The 21,236-nt window shown below is 46.9% G+C and overlaps 1 protein-coding gene across 1 annotated transcript in view; it reads left to right on the top strand.

Moving 5' to 3' along the window:
* Nucleotides 1–21,236, top strand: part of Ice1 (interactor of little elongation complex ELL subunit 1) — a 41,972-nt gene that overhangs the window by 12,510 nt on the left and 8,226 nt on the right. Inside the window, exons 8-17 of the mRNA XM_032894832.1 lie at nt 1,460–1,542; nt 1,764–1,803; nt 1,888–1,944; nt 5,828–5,914; nt 7,243–7,643; nt 8,942–13,579; nt 14,531–14,699; nt 16,582–16,742; nt 19,364–19,554; nt 20,506–20,612. Coding sequence (XP_032750723.1) covers nt 1,460–1,542; nt 1,764–1,803; nt 1,888–1,944; nt 5,828–5,914; nt 7,243–7,643; nt 8,942–13,579; nt 14,531–14,699; nt 16,582–16,742; nt 19,364–19,554; nt 20,506–20,612 — 5,934 coding nt within the window. The remainder of the gene's footprint in view (nt 1–1,459; nt 1,543–1,763; nt 1,804–1,887; nt 1,945–5,827; nt 5,915–7,242; nt 7,644–8,941; nt 13,580–14,530; nt 14,700–16,581; nt 16,743–19,363; nt 19,555–20,505; nt 20,613–21,236) is intronic.

Raw genomic sequence — 21,236 nt, 5'->3', positions numbered from 1 at the left:
GGTCTCTCTTTTGTTGTTTGAAGTGAAGTTGGTGGTGGTTACTAGAAAAGGTTGTCACTTTGGGATTTGTCTTTTTTAGTCGAGATTTCCATTGCTGTGATAAACACCATTACAAAAGCGTCTGGGGGAGACGGTTTACTTGGTTGTATATCACAATCTATTGTGGGAAGCCAAAGCAGGAACTCAAACAAGACAGGAGCCTGGAGGCAGGAGCTGACGCAAAGACCATGGAGGGGAGCTGCTTACTGGCTTGCTCCTTGTAGCTTGCTCAGCTTGCTTTCTTATTATAGGAAACCCGGGCCTGCAACCCAGGGATATAACCATCCACAATGGACTGAGACCTCCCACATCAATCACTAATTAAGAAAATGCCATATAGGTTTGCCTTCACCCTGATTTTATGGGGAGAATTTCCTCAATTAAAGTTTCTTCCACTCAAATGACTCAAGTCTGGCCAAGTTGATGTCAAGGAACTGCTGTACATAGATCACTCTGGCACACATGCAGAATTCTGTGAGGTGTCCCACTTGTTTGGTGCTTCTTGTTTCTGCATAGACAGAAAGCAAAAAGGCCACACTGGGATGTGTGGCCATCTATGTTTTCAGCGGCCAGCTCAAATGGGACTGTCTGTGTCGTCTGTCGTTACTCATTGATGGTCATCTACAGGCAGCATCTGTGCTGTCACTCTCTGACCAACATGGCACCAGCTGTCTGCCTATGCTGACTCCCAGCATTACAGGGTTGGGTTCTGCTTCAGAATGAGGTGTTTCCATGTAAGGTGTAGACTTCAGAATTCAAATTTACTTGCAAAAGGCCATTCAGAACAAAAGTGATGAAGTATTCCTTGTTTGTCCTCAGTGTAGATTCAACTGCAGGTGGTTGGAATAGCCGTCTCGTGATCCCTGAGTGCATCACTTAGTGCACGAGTGCTCTCAGCCTTGTCCTGCCTTGTCTGTGGAGATGAGTGGAGTGCCTGAGAGGATGTATGCAGCTTAGAGACTAGACCTCCATGAAGTTAAATGTGGCCTTTGTTTTTCATGTACAAAAGGAATTGTCCCTACAAGTGTTGGGCACAGTCAAACTCGGGGAGAAGAGAACTGTCACTGGTGACTTGTATGATGCTGCTATCCTTTGCATTGGTGCACGTACACGTCTCTGGTATTGGTTCTGGTTAGATTCGCACTGGGGTGTACACTGTTGGGTGCTTTTGAACCAAAGAAGAAGTGAATGGTCTACGCACAGTCTAAATCCCTGTATGCTGTCCCTGACCAGCCAGTGTTGTATGCAAGGATTAGAGTTGCTATGCCTGGTGTGGAAAGGATCTTACAGCCTTAGTCAGTTCTGTAGCTTGAAGAATAGGCACTGTGTGTGACATGGAGAAAAGAAGCTTGTGCATTTAATTAGGGGGGTCACTAATCCACACCTTTTTCTGTTGCTTTGCTGTACCTGTTAAACATAGAGGCTGCTGTCAAGCAAACTCAAGACTTCAAGCAATTGAGAAATGAAAAGAAAATACTTGAAAAGGAGTTTAGGAAGACACAGGTACTGGGTAAAATTATGCACACCCTTTACATCCCTGACCGGAGCTTCTGTAGAAACAGGTACTTGGTAAAGGATGCACACACACTTTGCAGCTCAGACTCAGGGCCTCGGTGGCATCCAAGCTGTGGCTACAGTTTTCTGGTGCCTGTCTGACCTTTGCCCCACAGTGTCTGCCTTTGTATAGCATAAGCACTCTTGGTTTTTCTCCCCCACCCGCACAGGAAAGACTTGATGAATTCTCCAAACAGAAAAATGAGAAGGGTGAGTATTTGGTCAGTGCTTATGTGGAGGGCTAGTTTGAGTGTGCAGTATTCCTTTTAAACCCTTCTCCATATGTGTTTTCAGAGTTGAGACACATTGGAACACAAATCTCCAGTGACTCGCACGGAAGCATAGATAAAAGTGAGTGTGCCGGCTGTTGTGCTGGCTTCTGGGGTTGCTTATTGTGCTTGGCCAGCTCCTGTCCTGGCTTCTGTGAAAATATGGCTTTGTAGATACTTTGTTATTTTGGATAGTTAGATTTGCATATCCAGGTTTACTTATACATGTGCATAAAGCCAACTGTTTTCTTACAAAATACATGAAAGACTCAGCAAAGACATTGGGAAAAGAAAAGTATATAAATCTCACTTTTTCAGCCGTTAGAGATAGGTTTCTGCCTAGATTAGGCCTATAAGATTAAGTTTCCTGGGTGCTGAGCGGTGTTAAGTGAGGCAGAACTAGCCGCAGCTCTGCAGTGTGTTTTCTGGGGACAGCAAATAAAACAGGGAGGCCATATCTGAGTGGTCAGGTCCTGGTGCTTACAGAGCTCAGACAGGGCAAATGCAACAGGTGCAGGCAGGACCCACACACTGCATCAGCTCTTGGAGTGTCCATGCAGGAGCACTGTGATCTGAAGTCACCTTGGCTATGGTGCCCTGTCTCCAGAAACAGAAGTAGCTTTCTTGGTCACTTTGCATCAGTGATTCTCAACCTGTGGGCCATGACCCCTTTGGGGCTCAAACGACTCTTTCTGGGGTCACCTAAGGCCATTGGAAAACACAGCTATTTACATTATGATTCGTAACAGCAAAATTATAGTCATGATTTAGTAACAACTAAATTGTCTGGCTATAGGTCACCACAAGATGAAAGACTGTATTAAAGGGCCACAGCACTAGGAAGGTTGAGAACCACCGCTGTGAGGTTCGGCAACTGTAGAGGAAAGTGAATCAGGAGGAAAAGCTGGTGGTCATGGTAACAGAGAAGGACAGTTTCAGAGGTGGCTCTTCCAGGTCAGAAGGCCAGGGCACTAATGGTCTACACAAAGCTGACTAAAGAGGACCCTGCCAGGTTTAGAAACTGTTGCTAGAGTTTCGTTCAGAAACTCCCTCGGTGTAGTTTGTTTTAGTGTGGGCTGTGAATGGGAACTGTGAGTTGGTTAGGTAATAGTTGGTTTGAGAGCTACCTGCTTTCTCCACCCCCAATAAGATGCTATGACACTGTTTAAATTCTCATAAATAACTCACTCGGTAGTCTTCCATAGCTTCCTGAAAGGAGGACCCGCAGTGGTTGACAGATAGTGGATTCAGAGTGTAGGCAAGCAAGGAGCCTGTCTGCCATCAGTTTGCCTCAATCCCGCACTACAACTTTGAAAAGTACAAGTGGCATGGGGAAGCCCTCAGCTTGTAGACTAAGGAGCCAGTGTTAACATAAAACAATAGAAGACTAAAGAACAGTATTAACAATCAGACCTGTGGAGGGACCTTGAGAACCAAAATACCAGCTACCTACTGAAGTGCTGGCTAAACTAATAGTTGATTCCTGAACTGGGAGATGAAGTGTGGGTTCTCTGAGAATGGAGTTTAAAGGGACAACATCAAAGATGCTGAGTGCCATTAGAAGACGAAGCCAGAAGTCTCAGCATTCACCTGCTCCAGGGTTTCAGAGGGGTGAATAGAGCCAGGAGGGCAGATCCATGAGGAGGAAAAGGGGAGTCGCTGATCAGAAGCACAGGTAGTGAGTGTGTGTTGATACCACAAGGGCGGAGAGCAGCTCTACTGGGCTAATAGAGCACATGCCTGCCTCAGATCAAATGAGGCAGAGTGTTGAGTTCTTGGAGTGGACCTAAGACAGGCTCACTGTCCTGTGAAAGCAGTAAGGCCTACAGCACATCCGGGCTTCAGAACAATCCCATGTAGAGTAAAAGGTTCAGAAAGGAAAGCTTGTGCAGGCTCTGCACATGGCGGCTTCCATTCCTAGTGTCGTCCTCAGGTGTGGGAAGTAGATGACAGGCCACAGCGTGTGCTGCTGTGTCCAATATCATGCAAACCTCCAGTGTGCTTTGTTGACTTTCTGAAGATAAACAGAGTAAGAGACCTACCCCCTTTCAAATGGCAGTTGAGCTGTCAGGTGTGGAGAGAAGGACCTAAGGCAATACCCAGCATCCATAGGAGAAGGGTGAGTCATAAAAGTGCCGGGCATCCCTAAACATCTGTGTAGTGTTGCTTAAGCTCAGCAGGTATTGGACAGTATTTCTCAGGAGGAGTAGCTCTATGAGCAGTGAGCTTTAAAGGAAGAGCTGAGCAGGACCTTGGTCTAGCTACACTCTGACATGCCCATCATGATTAAAGAAGATGCTCTTTGATACACAGGGATAATGGAGTGGAAAAATCAGAAGTAGTTATAAGTACCTTAGATTGTGATACAAGAAGACACTCTTCAAAGATTAAACACAGGTGCCCACTCACAACTCATTCAGAAAGCTGCACTGAGGACTTTTCTCTGCTTGTTTGGAAGGCCAGCTTTGGGTCTGAGAAGGCACGTGTGCTCCTTGGCATTGTGACTGCTCTCCAGGAGGATGAAAAAGTAACTTGTTTTCTTTGTTTTTAGGGCTCGTTGTTGGCTGCTTTGGGTAAATGTACTAAGCAGGGACCGTGGTCAGGTCATTTAAGCAAAGGGGATTACAGTATTTGGAAGCAGGCTCTGGGGTAGGTTAAATCATATAATTCAGATAAGCTTCTCAGCTACAGGGGTCTGGAGCCCCCCATGGTAACCGGGTTGACCTGGAATAGGAAAGGTGGGGGCAGGTACACAGATTTACTTGTAAGTATGTCAGCCATGCTTGTCTTGATAGCCCATCTGTGGGCTTCACTTTTGGGATGACATAGTATAGTGTCGTACTATGAATGCAACTGTATTAAACCAGTGACTGATTTCCTGGAGATTTTAACACAAAAGGTTGATGTAGTCAATTTTCTCTTGACCTGGGTTAGAGGTCTTACCTACTTCCTAAAGCTTAGCCTTCTAGAGCTCTTTGGTTTGGCCTCAGGATCATGTCACATTGAGATGTAGTTAGGGTGGGTTGGCTCTTTAGTCCATGCTTCTCCTCAAGCTCTTTATGTTTACATATTCATAAATAGACTTTGCCTTGATGGCTATTTTTGAAATTTGTGTATTTAATGAGTTACAGAAACTTTATCCCTGATATTATACTGTTCTTAGAGTTTTCATCTGGCCTCTTTTACTTTGGGTCAGTGGTTCTGTTGCAGTTTGAGAGTCCAGATATTTTTGGAATTTAAGTCCCAGCAGTTTCCCATCCTGTGAAAGCCTGTCTTCTTCTGTGAGGTTCTCTGCTGTGAGCGCCCTCTGCAGGCCTTTCTGCATATTGCTTCCACCCTTTCCCCTCCTGTCCATGGACTGTACTATCCGTCAGTCCTCTGGGTGGTTGCTGCATAGTATCTGGTGCCTGTGCTGATGGACTCGTGTAACTGAGGGATGCTGTGCTACTGTTGTGCCCATCTCTGCACTGTAGAACAAAGGCACGGACTAACTTGCTGTGAGAGAGAAGCTGCAATACCTTTAATAACAAATGGGCTGAGTCTTCTGAGTCCATACCCTAGAACAGTGGTTTTCAACGTGTGGGCCATGACCCCTATGACAATTGAATGACCCTTTCACAGGGGTTGTCTAAGACCAGAAAAGAGATTTTACATTAGAAAATTACTATTGTGAAGTAGCAACAAAAATAATTTTGTGGTTGGGGTCACCACACCAGGAGGAACTGTATATTGAAGGGTCACAGTATTGGAAAGATTGAGAACCGGTGCTCTAGAAGAAAGAAAAAGAGCAAACAAACCTATCTCAAGTCTTCGGGTTGTAGCAGAAGCCTTGCTTGGCTTTGTCAACTGTTAGCTTTATGCACAGTGGTTGCAGCTAGGAGGTTTGGGTGCTGCTTCCTGCTTGGATAAGAAGTCTCAGAACTATCACAGAACTGTGCCTTACCTCTGTGCTTTGCTGTTTACAGGAAAGGTGAAAGTTCTTCTGAAAGAGCTGTGGCTCTGTGTGAACACTGCACACAGACTATCTGGGGAGAGCAGCAGACGCATCCCAGGTGAGAGATACCAGACACTCCTAAGGCATGAGTGTGGCAGCATTTGCTACAGGCTACCTTTCAGTCTCCAGTATGTAGCTGATAGCCGGTACATAGAAGCAGTGTCACTCTGACCTCAGCAGATACTGTCAGTCTTTGGTGGCAGCTCTCCTCAGAGCCCTGGGAGAGGGAACGAAGGCATGCTTGGCAGCTGTATGTGGAAGACCAAGTCATCTTCCTGTTCTACACAGCAGCTCCTTTTAAGTTATTTCTGTTTTCACACGAGAATGGTTCCATCAGAACTCCTCCCCAGTCCTGTTAACCAATAGTGGGGTTCATGGAAATGGCACATTTCCCACCTGCACTGGATCTAGTTCTTGACTCCATTTCTGCTCAGGCACTGCTGGGGACTAGGAACAGGATGTATGGTGACTGTGACTCACTGAGGACCACATCCAGAGTGGTTCTCCTTTGCTCCAGTTTGCTCAGAGATTTTTGTTGTTGTTGTTTTTGTTCTTTGTTTGTAATCTGATTCCTTCTGCATTTGGCTATAGGAATTCCTACGTAAGGAGGGCTCCCCTCTCCTCTCCGCTGCTGGCACTCTAGTCTATTTCATGTCAGGCTAGCTTCTCTGTTTCCCAGTGCACTGCAGTCCTGTGCTCCCTCTCCACTGCTGACTTTCATTTGCTCTCATGTCAGCAGAGCTCTGGCCAAGTTCGTATTTACTACCAGCTGCCTCAGAGCAGCTCCTGTGCGCCTTACACATGCTTGTCCTGCTTAGGCACTTCTCTGTTCCCGCCTTACCTTGAGTTTCTGCACCAATGGTGCAGTCCCATTTCTCTGAAGAGGTTTTTCTAGGCTAAATCATCATCATTAACTGAAGTTCATGAAACTCCAGACCCCCTCCCCCACAAAGGTGCATGGTTGCCTGTTTGTCACACCATGCTAGCAGTGTTTGAGGGAGGGAGTGAGTGACAAAGATAGAGACCTCTATCCACAAGCTGAGTCAGACAGTTTTATCTTTCTGAGTAGTCATCTGAAATCAACCAGTGTCTATAGAAGGTACTTGAGACTGTTGTTGAAGGGAAAGTGTCTCCCAGTGTGTGGTAAGACAGTAAAGCCTCTGTCCCTGCTGCTGGGCTGTGAGCTAGTCCTGGTGTCTCAATGGACCACTCTCCATCCACAACCCTGTCCTAGTCTGTGGTAACTTTAGAAGTTGATTGGTGACCTTCTTAAAGCCATCTACTCATTTCAAATTAATTGTGCTAGTAGTTTGATGTTATCAAGAAGTAATTTGTAAGTTTCCTTGGCATTATTAAATATGTGGTGTCTGCTTCTCTTCTGTTCAGAAAAATCCACCAAAGGAAACAGTGCACCCAGAGAGTCTGGGCAAGATGAGCTGCTCCCAGTGCCAGGCAGCCCTTCCAGGGCCTCAGATATGCGCTCTTTCTTCACCAAGCTGTCCATGGAGATGGAGGGTGACTTCACTTCCTCGGAAAGTGCAGAAGAAGAGCTGCCCACTGGGGCAAGCCCCAGCACTGAGCATGCTTTTTGTGAGGAGAGGCATCCTGAAGTCTCAGGGCAGAAGCCTGATGACAGCAACCGGACTGATGTTTATGACCACGAACACTTTTTTGATGATGATCTTCAAGCTGCAATTGACTTCTTCAAACTTCCGCCTCCTCTTCTGTCTCCAGTGCCCTCACCCCCTCCGATGGCGTCAGACCCTTTACCATCTTCCCTGGCACCTGTGAGTTGGCTCTCTGAATTGTAATTCCGTTTGGATTGTGTGTCCTTTGCCCGGGGTGTCTCAGAGGTGTTAGTTTACTCAGGAAAACTGGTTTACTGTGAAGTAACAAGAGAGTAAGAAGTGGTGCCAGGATCCTCTGGATCAACATATGTGGTATGGTTTTCTTCACTGTCCAAGAGTTTTATTTGTCTTTAAGTACAGTTTTTATGTAGAAACATAGCATTTATTTATATTGCTAGTGGGTAGCATGAGATAAACATGGAGAGAACGGGGAGGCATATTCTTGCAGATATGGGATGTTTCCAGAGACAGAAAAGTCTCTATGTCTAACATCCTTGACTGTTCACCCAAGAGCGTTTCAGCCTTGGGTATATCTTCAAATGTTTACATACTATTTGCTCCCCTAAGAAGAGTTGGCATGCACTTCTGTACCAGATACCTTCTCAGGTACTGTGGGTTCAGAGGTGATGGAGGATACAGGGTTGGACTGGTGTGTGAAAGGATGCTTTTCTCATCTAAAATTAACACCCATGATACCTGCCATGGAGATGAGCAGGATATAGACATTTAGAATCTGTGGCTGTGTAAAGCAAAGCCATGTAGCTGTGATGGCATTCAGTAAGGATGTGGAAAAGGTGGAGATCCAGTCAGAAACCTTGGCAGCTACCAGCAGATAAGCAGTAGAGGCAGGGGAGAAAGACAGGTAGGGGAATGTGGGGATGGCTGAGAGAGATGGCCTCTAACTTCAAGCTTTGGCAAGTGGGGTTTTTACGTGTGCGTAGTTAGGTTTCAGTACTGGAGCTCACCCTTCCCTTAGGCATATAAAGCGCAGGGTCTGATGACGTAAGAGAACGCAGTTAGCCCAGATGGGAGCCACCAGCTGAGCCTGTAGGAGGGGTCTCGGAGCAGAGGTGACTTGCCACTGGCTGTAGGAGTATTTCTGGATCTATGCAGTCCCCAGAATAACAACATGGCTCAGGGGCTAGCCTCAGCACGAGTCTAACAAAAAGAGGAACCAAAGGGTGATGGAGGCAGAAGCGTAAACCTCAGTGTGCAGTCTCCTTTTTAACAGAACCCAGGACGAGGAACACGTGGGAGCTGGAAGGACAGGCCCAGCCTGGATGCTCTGTAGACTGGGACTGGGGAGGCCTTTGTTATAGGACCTGGCTTCTTAAGGGTAGGATAGAGCCTGGCCACCCCTCACAGGAGTGGTGTTGAGAGTTTCTCCTAGAAGCAGCCCCTCTTTTAAATGTGCTTTCTTGTGGTGACAGTGACTTTGTGCTTTGTGTGACTTTAAGGAATCCTTCTTTGGAGAATTCACGGATTCCAGCGATAGTGACTCTGTCCCACCTAGAGACTCTCTGGAATCAGCTTTGGAAGATTACACAGCAGAGTCACGGGGTTATTTTGACTTGCTTGAAAAAATTAAAAGGAGTGATATGTGTATAGAGACGCCCGGGCCACTGGGAACTGCCCAGGCTGTAAACAAACTGACACCTCTTGGAGCTGTTACTGGAAAAGCAGCACTGGGAGAACCCTCAGCCACAACTTCTCTAGCTTGGGGAAGGCACTTGACTGCATCGTCTGAATTCCTGAGGGACAGAGGAGATGCTGTAGAAGACGCAGAGAGAAAGGTGGAGGCCAGGGAGGTGGATAAGTCTGTGCAAGTTGGGAAAGGGCTGCGGAAGCACAATAGGAGGCTGTGGCTGGAGGTGACATCCAGAGGTCCAGCAGCACAGAAGGAAGCTGGAGCGGGGCCATCACAAGCTTGGTTTTCTCCCCTTGGCAAGAGGACCTTCAGTGAACTCCTAGACTCTGAAGGAAAAACCCTGTCATCAAAGGCTTTGTGTCCATCCCAGTCAGAATTTTCCAAACGGATACTCACCGATGGATTTGTTCCCAAGTCACACTGTGTGACAGGCTCTGGCCACTTTCAAAGAAGGGAAAGAGATGTGCAGGAGTCCACTCCACAGTCAGGCGCGTGTGTAGCTGCAGCAGGTCATGACCGTTCAGCCAGTCTTCCTTCCTCTTCCTCTGCTACCTCCGTACCAGTGTCTATCTTCAGTAACCGCCAGACTTCATGGCCAGGGTGTGTCAGTGTAGGCACTCCAGCAGAAGTAACCTGCAGAGACCTGCATCATTCAGAACAAAAGTCACCAACTAGAACTTTAAACACATTTCTGCGGTCTGAGCCAACAGCACATCTAAAAGAAAATGACCCAAAAAACAGCTTGTCTACTTTGAGTCCAAAGTCAAAATTAGGAACATCTACCTTTAGTGATTGGAAGAGCAAGGGCCTGGAATCTTTCAGCATTTTCAAAAGCACAGCGAAGGGACACTCACTTCCCCAGTCAGTATTTCAGAAGCCAACAGGAGGTGGACAGTGTGGAGGCCGAGGTCCAGGCACTACACTCATACTGCCTAAGTCAGACTGGACTTCTTTGGCACGTTCGCAAGCTGGCTTCACCAGAAGGAGCCCTGGTTCTGCTGACAGCACCTCCTGGCACCGCAGTGATATCCTAAGGCGAGGTAGTGGGGGCAGTCCCAGAGCTACCTCAGAATACCAGCAAAGGGCCAGGCTTCAGCTAGAGAAGGAGGCACCAGCTTCACAGAACAGCAGGCTGACAGCTATGCTTGGACCTCCTGGAGAAAGTACCATTCCTCTGGGACTTAAGGCAGCTGCTGCTTTGCTGCCAAACCAAGTGTCAGTCATAACAAAGCAGGCAAGACCCAAGAGAGTGCTGAGTAGCAGCCTGGAACCCTGGGGGCCGTGTGGGAGCACACTGAGCTCTGCTGTAAATGGTGGCAAGGGGATAGGTCTTACGCCATCAGTATCAGCCTGTGTTGGAGATGGAGACCCCACAGCACAGGTCTCTGAGCAGGTAACTGATGAAGAAGTCCCTTCTCCAGAAGTTTCAGTGTCTTGGCGAGAACCTAATTGTGATTCTCCTGGTAGCTCCTTGCTCGAAGAGAATGTCGATTGTTCCACAGATCGTAAGTTACCGTTCTCCTCCGAGGACAACCTCTTCCAGTGTGTCATGAATGAACACTTGCTGCAGAAGCCCAGGAAGTCTCCCCAAACCACACAGCCAGGTGCCAGTAGGCTGGAGGCTGGGGAGCTGCTTCCATCCGGGGTGACATCAGGAGCCTTCCCTGCTGAGCAGATGCCCCATGGACCCCGACCCCAGGCCAACACTGAAGCCCCTGTAGCTGCTCCCCAGAAAGCCAGTGTACCTCTCATAGTGCCAAGCAGGGGTCCTCTCAGAGCTCGTGTGCCCGTGGGCCCTGTTTGCCCTTCAGGCCTTTGCCGTGCAGATGAGACACAAGGGACCTCCCAAAGTAGTCTCCCTGGGGCTTCCTACAGCTACACGGGTATCAGAGAGAGGACAGAGGAAGACACTGAGGTAGAGGATGAGGCTGTTAGTTGCAGTGAGGGAGAGCATGAGACTGAAGCTGTGAAGGGGCGCAGACAGCAGGCTGCAGCGGGAGACTCAAATAGACCTTTGGGAGGCCCAGAGGCAGGACAACCATCAGATGTAGGAGATCTGACCTCCGCACTTGAAGAATGTAACTTAAGCACCTTTCTTTACATAGACAAGCTTTCTACATCAGAAGTGGTTATGGTTCTTGAAAGTTGTCAGTTAAGGGATTATAGTTCAGGGCCCTCTGTTTCAGATTGTTCTAGCAAAGGAACCCTAAATGAAGAAATGAACAAGGAGTTAAGGCAAAGTGAGATCTCCAGAAAGGAATGTGGGAAGAGGTTCTGTGAAGAAGAGCTACTCAGCGCCTCGGAAGAGTGGGCGGAGTCAGAAGGAGATGACTGTTGTGGCAGCAAATCATGCCAAGACGCTCAGTGTCCTCTGGAAGTACCATCTGATGTTCTCCCCAAGACTGGGGAGGAACTTCATACAAACCCTGTGGACTGCGGTGGCAAGGACCCTGAGCATGCACTGCCCGTACATACACATCACAACCAGGCAGCTGAAGATCTGACAGAAAATGCTCTTCCTGAGGAAACGTCCAGCCCCATGCCCCACACTGCTCAATTGCCTGAGCCATCCCCTGTGGGTGGTGGGGACAGCTCCCCACTAAGGAGCAGGTCTGACGCTGAACACACTCAGAGCAGAGATGAGGGAGAGCCCAGTTCTGAGGGGAGCCTCAGTACTGGGGAAGAGGGCCTAGCAGAACCTGGGGAGCTGTTGACCCTGAGTTCTGACTCTCTAGCACAGCCCAGGTTAGAGCAGAGTTCTGAATGTATGGCAGAGACGGCATTTCACTACCAGATCTCTGCAGTGACCTCTGAAGTTATCAGTGTACTTTTAAATAAGGATCAAGACCTGGTGATTGAAGAGGGAGACAACTGGACTATCATCAGTGGTGTGGCCATCTCCCCTGGCATGGAACAAGTAGTTCTGTGTGACACTCTTGGGGATGCTGCTCCCTCCCAGGCCCAGGAAGACCTAGACGATGGTTCTATGGAGAAGTCCCCCAGAGCCAGTCCTTCTGGCCCTCTACCTCAAGAGCCTCCATGTGGTGGTGATCTCTCTGGTGCCCAGGAGGATGTTTCCAGCAGTGGTCAGAGTGTCAACTTTGATAAGAGTCGCCTTCGGAACAGACCTGTGAAACCTAGCATCTGGATTCGTTCTCAGATATATGACCAGACACTTGAGACTGAGAAAGTTACATCTGATCACACATATTATAACTGGAAATTAGAGCCACTTTGTAAAAATAAACCTCGATCAAAGATTTCTAACAAAGATCAAGCAAGTAAGCTCACAAAGACACCAGGACTCAACAGAGGAGAAGTGCAAGTGAGTGAAGTCCCTCAGCCAGTATCGGGAGAAAGAACAAATACACAAACGCCGAGAAGCCAAGCGCAGCCCACCACAGCAGGTACAGATATGTCCACCCCCACCAACTGTTCTCCTGACACTCTGAGCAAGATCCGGCAAGAAGTGGGGCCGCCATTGCCTCCCTTGCTCCCCCCACTAATAGCGACACCTCCAAGGACATCACGGACACTGTCTCCTCTGGTACCATCCTCAAGGTCCTCACCTGCTGGCCGTGTTTCCCCCTTATGTGAAGTTCCAGGGCCTCCTGTGTTGTCTCCATGGCCTGAGGAACTCCAGCAGGCCTCTCCACTGGATCCCTCTCCATCCCCATCCACAGCAACAGCTAGTGGAAGGATAGTGTCCTCTCCATTGCAGTTCTGTGCTGCTACACCAAAGCATGCACTTCCTGTGCCTGGCCGACTCCCATCCTGTGCACCAGGCCATGCGGCTGTGAGTGGACCGCAAGAAAATTCTGTAAAAATCCTTGACACCATGTACCCAGAATTATCTGCCAGAGCCCGGACCCTCAGCCTCCTCAAAGGGAACATGCAGCTCTCCCGAAGCTCCACTGTGGATGGAAAGGTGTTACCAGGACGTGTCAGTGCTCTCCTAGGACTCAAAGCTATAACCTCAACATCAACAGCATTTGTCCTGACAGGCAGCAGCTCTGGTGGTGACAGTAACCAAGGTAAGTCACAGGATGCAGGTGGGAAAAGAACACTAGCAGTATCCATGTTGAGGAGCGCTAAAAGACTGCGCCTAGACAACGAGTCTCCAGAACCAGACACCAGGGAGGTCACTGGGGAAGGAGTCCCCAAGGACCCCCAAGGAGGAATCCCACCGGCTAAAGTCGTACCAGCTGAGGAAGAGCAAACTAATGTCCCAGTCTGCAGTTCAGTGCCACTTCTGCGAGTAAATCCAAGGGAGATGGCAGAGTCATATAACATAGCCATAACTCGGGCTCTGAGGAAGATTGCTGAGTCCTCCTTTGACCTGCTACCTGTCATTCGAAGTCACGTGTATGTGGGGAACATCTCCAAAAAGCCTGTCATGAGAGATCAAGAGAAAGAAGTTGTATATGAGTTTAGCACAACAAACAAGGTATGTGGCAGCCTTTCTTTCTTCCTCTGCATGTGTTAAGCACAAGTGTCTGGCAGGACTGGCTAGTGCAGGGGACACTGAGGATCACCTTCTCCACACTGAGGCCTGTGTAGTTCTAGCCTGTATCTATGGGTTAGAAATACAGGAAGACAGCGGAGGCTGGATACACAGCTATGGAGGAAACTGTCAGAGCAGACTCGTACCCTTCCGGAGGTGCTGGCATTTTCAGTTTAAAGTACACTTCCCTCAGCTTGCTCATCGCCAGCACATGGTAGCCTTTTGTCTGTCTGTTTTGGATAGTGGTGCCTATAGTGTGAGAGCATTGCACAGGCTAGCTGTGTAGCTCCTGAGGACGCTGTAGCTGTGTGGGCTAAGCGTCCCTCAGCTCCTTGCCAGATGACTCCAGGGCCTTCTGACTCACCCTTCGGTGCCCTCTGTTACATCCAGGATGTCCTGATGGAATAGCTGTCCTTTATTGCTGCCTCTCAGAAAGCCTAAGAGGCTGAAGTGTCTTTGAGAGACTGTCTTCTGTGTGAATAGCTGTCGCATTTTCAATGGTACAGTTCTCTTTCAGGGAAAGGAAAATAGCACCTAATCTAAACAATAGAATAAATAAAGATGGGGATACAGTTAGCCTGAGCTTAATGTATGTACACAGGTCTTTGCACGTGTGGATTCTTAGCCAAGAACTACAAAGGAGAATTTCTCTGAATGGTGACCATGTCATAATAGGCAAGTAGGTGGATTTACAGGCGTGCTATGGTAGTTACACTTCAGTCTCAAGAGGTCAGTCATGGGGAGGTCTCTCACCTCTACTAGCACGGCAGGCAGGTTGTCACCAGCTAGTGTGGCCTGCCTTCTGGTGCTCTACAAGTTTTATTTATCTGATAGATACTGAATTAGGATGGTTCTTGTATCACTAATAATTGTTTTATCTTTTTCCCAATCTAGCATTTAGGAGAATACTTACTTCGCTCTATTCTCTCAGAGCTAAAGATTCAGAAGACCTCTCTGGACCACAGTTACATCCATGCACTGTGCAGAGTGTATGTGGGCATTTGTCGGCAACTTGGAGACTTAGAAAGAGCTCGCTTGTTCTGTTACAGCCTTCTGAAGGAAGGTGTGTGCTCCAGGTTCACACTGCTGTGGAAACCCACTGCTGCAGGCACCGTACACTCGTTTCTCTCTCTCTCTCTCTCTCTCTCTCTCTCTCTCTCTCTCTCAGCTGGTTGAATCTTTAAAAATAATACTTTAATCTCATGAGTTTGACACTAGCATGGTCTAGAGATCCTGCCTTAACAAACAAGTTTTAATCTATCATAAAGATTAAGCAACTACCTAGTCATTCTAGTTGTCAGCATACTTACTTACATTGGCACATGTATTTGTATAGATTGTCCCTTGTTGCCCACTGTGTGTGTTTCCTTTATTCTTGTGTTGCAGACTGTGGGGATCCTTACACAGTGGCTGTCCATATTGCTGTGCCTCTGGCTAAATGGCAGTGACTGTAAGGTGGACTTTTGTACCTCACTGCTGAGAAGGAGGTAGAGGAGCAGGGCTGAGTATTCATAATAGAATAGAGAGGAATGGGCATAGTGCTGCACCAGGGCGTCTGTGTCAGTGTGCCCACACTGTTGCCCACTGCTCACTGATCTGTTCAGTGACCCATCATGGGATACATGCTGTGTGATCGTGAAAGGGCTGAAGACTGGGGAACACAAAGGCAGGCAGCGGGGAAGGAGTGCGATCAGCCAAGTCCCCTGCATTTCTTGTTCTAACCAATTTGTGGGCTCACTCAGACTGCATGCCTATTGGTCTGTGGTCACTCCATGGCTTCATAGAAGTCCTTAATCATTTCCTGTCTCACGGCCTCCTGTTGACTTTGTGGTATATGCCATGTGGGGCATGTAGAGGTGCCACGGCAGGAAGCAGGAATCAGAACGGGTGTACACAGCAATAGTAAGTACATCAAGCTTGAACTCTGACTTGCACACCCTGTGACCACAGTAGGAGTCTAACAGGAAAGTTCCAAACAGGCATGACGTACTCTCCGTTTTGGACCTACTCAACCTAACTTCTGAGATGGATCCGTGGTGCCCTGTCTCTGTTGCTGGGCCCAGCCATGTCATATTCAGTTATTCAACAGATAACAATGTGCTGTCCTGTCCTGTCCATTCACTTGTTTCTTTCCAACTATAGGTTAGCATGAATTAAGATATCACAAATACCTGTTCTTAAATCTGTAAGGATGTTTCCATTTCTATTGGATTGGAATTTGTCAGTATGCAATGTATCTGAATATTATAAACAAAACCAGTTTTCTAGTGCAGTGGATGTGAGGGTGGTTCCTGTCTTAGCACTTCCACATGCTTCTCAGGTCTCACTCGCACCCCTCACCTGACAGGACTTCTGCATGCCCTCCTGGGTCTCACCCGTACTTCTCATCTAACAGAGGTAGCTTCCTGAGTCCTACCTCAGACTATCCAAATGTCCACGTCCACCACACAGTCCACTTACTCAGCAAATGGTTAATGTCTGCATGGAAATGAATCGAATTGTTATAATGTTTATCAAATGGGAAAATTCTGAGCCTGAAGGAATTTGGAAGCAAGAGGTTTTAACTTCCTGTCCTTTGATGGATCCCTTTGATACCACCTGTTCATGCTACATTTTCTACTCTTGTACAGAGTTTAAAATCTAACACTGCCAAGCCAGCTGTGGTAGCTCACTTTCACAATCCCAAGATTCGGGAGATTGAGGCAGGAGGTCGAGACTCCAGAATGAATGGGACCTGTCTCAAAACAAAAGACGATTCGAAAAGGGACTAAAGATGGAGGGAGAACAGGTTTTGAAACATTGAAGACCCTTTTGGCTGCCCACTCACAAGCCTGTCGGCTGTCAGTGCCCTGTATGCCCCTGTGAAGTAAAATCTGTGCCTCATTTTAGATCAGTTGCCTAGGTGAGACAGACTTAAAGGCTCTTTTCATCCTTTTTTCTTACAGATTTTCCGGAATCTGAGAAGTTGACTCTGTTTATTGCCAACATGTGGCGTGAAGTATTTCTCTCCCAGTCAGCCATTAGTGAAGCGATGCAGCTGGTGGCCAGGCAGCGTGCCAGAGGAGAGGTTCTGAACTGCTTGAGAGCGTTCCTGAGCTGGGAAAAGGTGCCCTTTGTTGTTTTTCTCTTCTGCAGTACGTGCAGGATGAGCAGAGGTGTTAGGCAGCTGTGTATCGTCTTCCCTGTTGCCTTAGTCTTCAACAGTCCTAAGAAATGCATATTTACTTGCTTGCTCACCTGCTTCTCTCCTTATCATGCCTATACATGCATGTGTGCTCACTGTACATGTGGAGATCAGAGAACAACCACTCAGGCTTCGAGAAATCAAACTCAGTTCACGAGGCTTGGTGGCGAGCACCTTACCTCCTGAGCCATCTCACCAGCTTGTTCTTAGGCACTGTAGAGCTGTTCTTCCCAGCAGGGCCTTTAAGAGTGTCATAGGTTTATGCATGTTATTCATTGAGTATTCATGACATCCCAGGAAGTATTGCAGCCCTTCAAAGTGCATGGTGTTCATTCGATATGCTGCCTTACGGCCAATGAAATCTGTTGGTCTGTAATGCACAGAGAAAGGGACTGTAAATTAATTGACTTTGCAAAGGACCTTAGGTGAGAAGTTGTTCGCTTTGTTCTTTTTACTTTTACTTTTTACTGCGTCTTTTCTTTAATCACTGGTTTACTGAAATAGTATGAGATTGACACTTGCCTAGTCCTGAACTGTGCCTAGTGAGAATCTAGTTAACATCAGTAAACCATGAGAGTGGATGCTGAAGCTGCCATGAGTGTACCTTTACCTTGTTCTTTTCTGCTTCTTATAAGCATGAAATACCTCAAATGTTTTAGAAAATGCTTATAGTTTATACACATAAACTGTGTGTGTTTACCATTGTGATTTCCTTTTAAAGTATTCTTTGAACTAATCTGTATTTGGCTTTATATTTATGAGAAGGAGTGGAACACAAGTCTCTAACCACCTCAGGGTGGTTCTGGGGCCCCATACCTTTAATCCCACACTCGGAGGCAGAGGCAGGTGAATCTAGAAAAGTTCAAGGACAGCCTGGTCCACATAGCAGTCCTAGGACAGCCAGACTACGTAGAGAGACCTTGTCTCAAAGGAACAAAATACATGTGCATATGATACAGCTTATGAGATGGTGTCATGGACCCTACCAAGTAACTTCTGCCCCTGAGAGAGGGGAGAGGCACAGCACTTGCTGGGCCTACAGCTTTATCCCAGCACAAACAAACAGGAGGTTGCCGAGTTGGGCTATCTGACAAGCTCCAGGTGCAGCCAGCAGACACCCCAAACCACACATGTCCCTGCTGCCCTTCTCCTGAGGTAGCATCCCTTATACAAAATGCTTTTTGACTGGAAATGCTTGAGATTCAGAGTTGGGTTGCTTTTTTTTCCCCAAGTTTGAAATACTTGTGTGGATTTTACATGTTGAATGTTCCTGATCTGAAACTGTAATGCTCTGAGTCTCGTTCCATTCATAAATTGGGTAATAGTTAAAAAGTAGGCTGTCCGTTGCCCATTGATTAGTGTCATGCTAATGCACATACAATAGATTTTATCTCCTAAATGAGCAGTCTTTGTAAACTTCATCTAGTTCTCAATGTTTTAAGTGATAAATTATACAGACCTCAGAAGCAGTACGAACTGCACCTCAAGATCTGACGAGTGGTCGTCTTGAGCCCTTGACTTGGGAATGTTAAGGTCAAGTTGAGAATGTGGACTACAAGCTGTACTGGCTATTTATTTTCATAAGTGCAGTCTGTCTCCTAGAATTTTAGTTCATCATGCTGATTCTTGATACTCTAACCATCACCTCAACCTGGACTGGGAATTTCAGTGTCCTGCATAACCAGCATTCCTGCAGACTCTCGAATTTTCGGCCTCTTCCCAAGGAGCCACTAGATGTGTTTGAGTTTGTTTCTTCATCTTAGCTTGCCAAATTACCGACTTTTCCCAGAAGATGGACACCTCTTCGGAAACCTCAGAATCTGTCAGTAGCTTATGTAGATTTCCAGGCTCAGGCTTTTTTTCCTCTCTTGATCTGAGCCTGCGTTTGCCCTAGGACCTGCTTGCAGTGCTGATGGGATTCTGAGCAACTCAGCCTTGTGGGAGTTGCACACAGCCCCCTGCAGTCCCACTCCAGGCCTTTCTCAAGGGAAAGGAAGCTTTTCATCATCATCATCAAAAAAAAAAAAAAAAAAAAAAAAAGCCTATGTGAGTGTTCATACAAGCAGAACTAGGTGCAGTGTAGTGTGTGCTCTGTAGAGCTGAGCTGCCCACAGTCAGCGTGTCCTTGTGATTTACCACTTGGCAGGGAAGAAAAGTACAGAAGCCGCTGGCACGATGAGAACACAAAGCCCAGAATGTTCTCAAAAGTGAAGGAAGCTGGGCATTATTCTCTGGTAGATTGATCAACATTTGCAGAAGGCAGAATTTAAAGAATTTTAAGGTTATTTTATTGTTAAATTGTAACTACATTTTATAACCTTAATTCCTGGTTGTAACCAAATGCAGTTTGTGTTTCTGTCTAGATTACAGCTCGGCTCTTTGGGTATGGTTCTGATTGTGGCTCCAGTGCTTTTGTTTCTAGTTAACTGAGGCGTCTTCCAAGTTACCCAGGGTACATTGCAGTCTACCACATGCTTGTTACCGTCTCAGATCGTCAACACCTAAGATGTTACTTTCTAAAAATGTTTATTTTTCTTTTCTAGAATGCTCCTATAGATGTTGGGATCGTAGTTTCTAAGCTGCTTCTGACCATACAGCTATGCCCCAAAACAGAATTTCAGTCGAGTGAGGAGTTTGGTGAAGACCTAAGTGCAAACATCTGGGAATACATATTTGCCATTGATCTCCTCTGCTGCCACCAGAGGTGGATCTGGACGCATGACAACATCATAAGGTGAGTCAGGTTGCTGCTCTAAGGAAAGGTGATTAAGGAAGGTAACCGCTAACGCTGGAGTGTGGGCTAACTAGTCCTTCCATCTTGCCAAGGCATTTGAAGTACAGATAACTTTGATTTTTATAAGAGCTAATAAAAGTACCCTGCGAGTGTCCAAGTGGCTATCAAAGGCTTGAGCTTTGTTTTTCTGTGTGCTGACTTTTCACTGCCTTGTTACTATCTCCCCAATATAAGTAATGGGAGCAGGAGAGCGTCTGTTCCTTTCTGTCCTCAGACTGGCATCCACACAAGGCAGCCCAGCCAGTACAAGCTAACCAAGTGCTCCACTTGTCATCTTTATGCCCTGACAAGCCAGAACCAGAGGAACAAATATGTGCAGAGTAGCAGTTAGCTGCTCTGTGCCGGAGAGGGTGGAGCCTGCTGTTGCAGACAGCCATTGAATTTAGTTAGTTAAGCTTTCTCTGCTTGTCTGCTTCTGGCATCAACCATGCACCATTCCTTAAGAGAGTGGAAAAACCTGACACTCAATAAAGAAATTGCTTTTAAACTCTGGCTGAGAAAGCCTGGCTTTAAACATTAAACCACTTACCACAGAGCTGGTGACTTGTATCTTTGAAATGCCTGAAGGTTTCCATAAGAGTCAAGCTATTTGTGCATGAGAGTCTTGTTCTTCCCACTTTGCTGCTTCCAGGAATGACAGACCCTTGGATCTCACACTTGAGAACTGGGACTAGGTCCATTTCTAGACTGAGGCCTGTGTCAAGGTGCTTGTCTGTGAGGAGGCCCTTGCACATACACATGGGGAGGCACGTCCTACTCAGTCCTACATAAGGAAATGACAGTGCCTGATCTGTGACGATGCACTACCTAGTACTGTCTGCACGGTGATGGGCATGCGCCTGGTACTGTCTGCACAGTGATGGGCATGTATCTTGTCATGCTGTTTTCTAGTAAAGAGCTGTGGCCTGTGATGGATAAGTGGATCAAATACAGGAAAGGACATTCAAACATCGCGTACACCCCTGATATCATTGTGGCATCTGTGCTGAGACTGATTGGTAAGTCTGTGCGGCAGCACCTCCCTTTCTCTTCCCTTACTGCTTTCTTACCTCAGTGCGCTGGCCATTTGTGACAATTCTAGGTGTGGTGTTGACACATACACAGGCAGGTTCACATATTATTCAGTGTCTAAAATGTCATCATGGGCCAGTGAGATGACAAGTGGGCAGAGGCACTAACTGCTAAAGAGGCTTTCATTTAATCCTAGCTGCTAACGAGGGCTCCCAATTAATCCCTAGAAGGCACAAATTAAATCTCTTTCTATAAGCTATTTTCTTCAAAAAGCTGGTTTCTTCAAAGAGCCCTTTGGGTTCCACTGAATTAAAGCTCAAAGGCAATATTATTGGAGATAATGTTGACATTTGGGAATATGCTATATGAATAAACCTTACTACATAGTGGGAAATACAATGTCCCTGCTGATTGTCACTGTATCTACAAATTCACTTCTTTCTCCTTGTGAACTGCACACACTAATTAGTGTACAGACATCTAAGACAAAACCTTGAGTCTGGGTGGGTACGTACCTTCATGAGACTTAAGTCAAAATGTGCATGGCATTGTGTTACTGAATGAGTTGGCCAACGTCTAGGCATTCACAAGAGCCAAGTCAATGCTAGAGG

The sequence above is a fragment of the Rattus rattus genome, chromosome 2 (genome assembly GCF_011064425.1).
Source record: "Rattus rattus isolate New Zealand chromosome 2, Rrattus_CSIRO_v1, whole genome shotgun sequence".
NCBI classification, from domain to species: domain Eukaryota; kingdom Metazoa; phylum Chordata; class Mammalia; order Rodentia; family Muridae; genus Rattus; species Rattus rattus.
The sequence above is the reverse complement of the archived record's forward strand: the minus strand, read 5'-3'. Positions and strand labels throughout refer to the sequence as shown.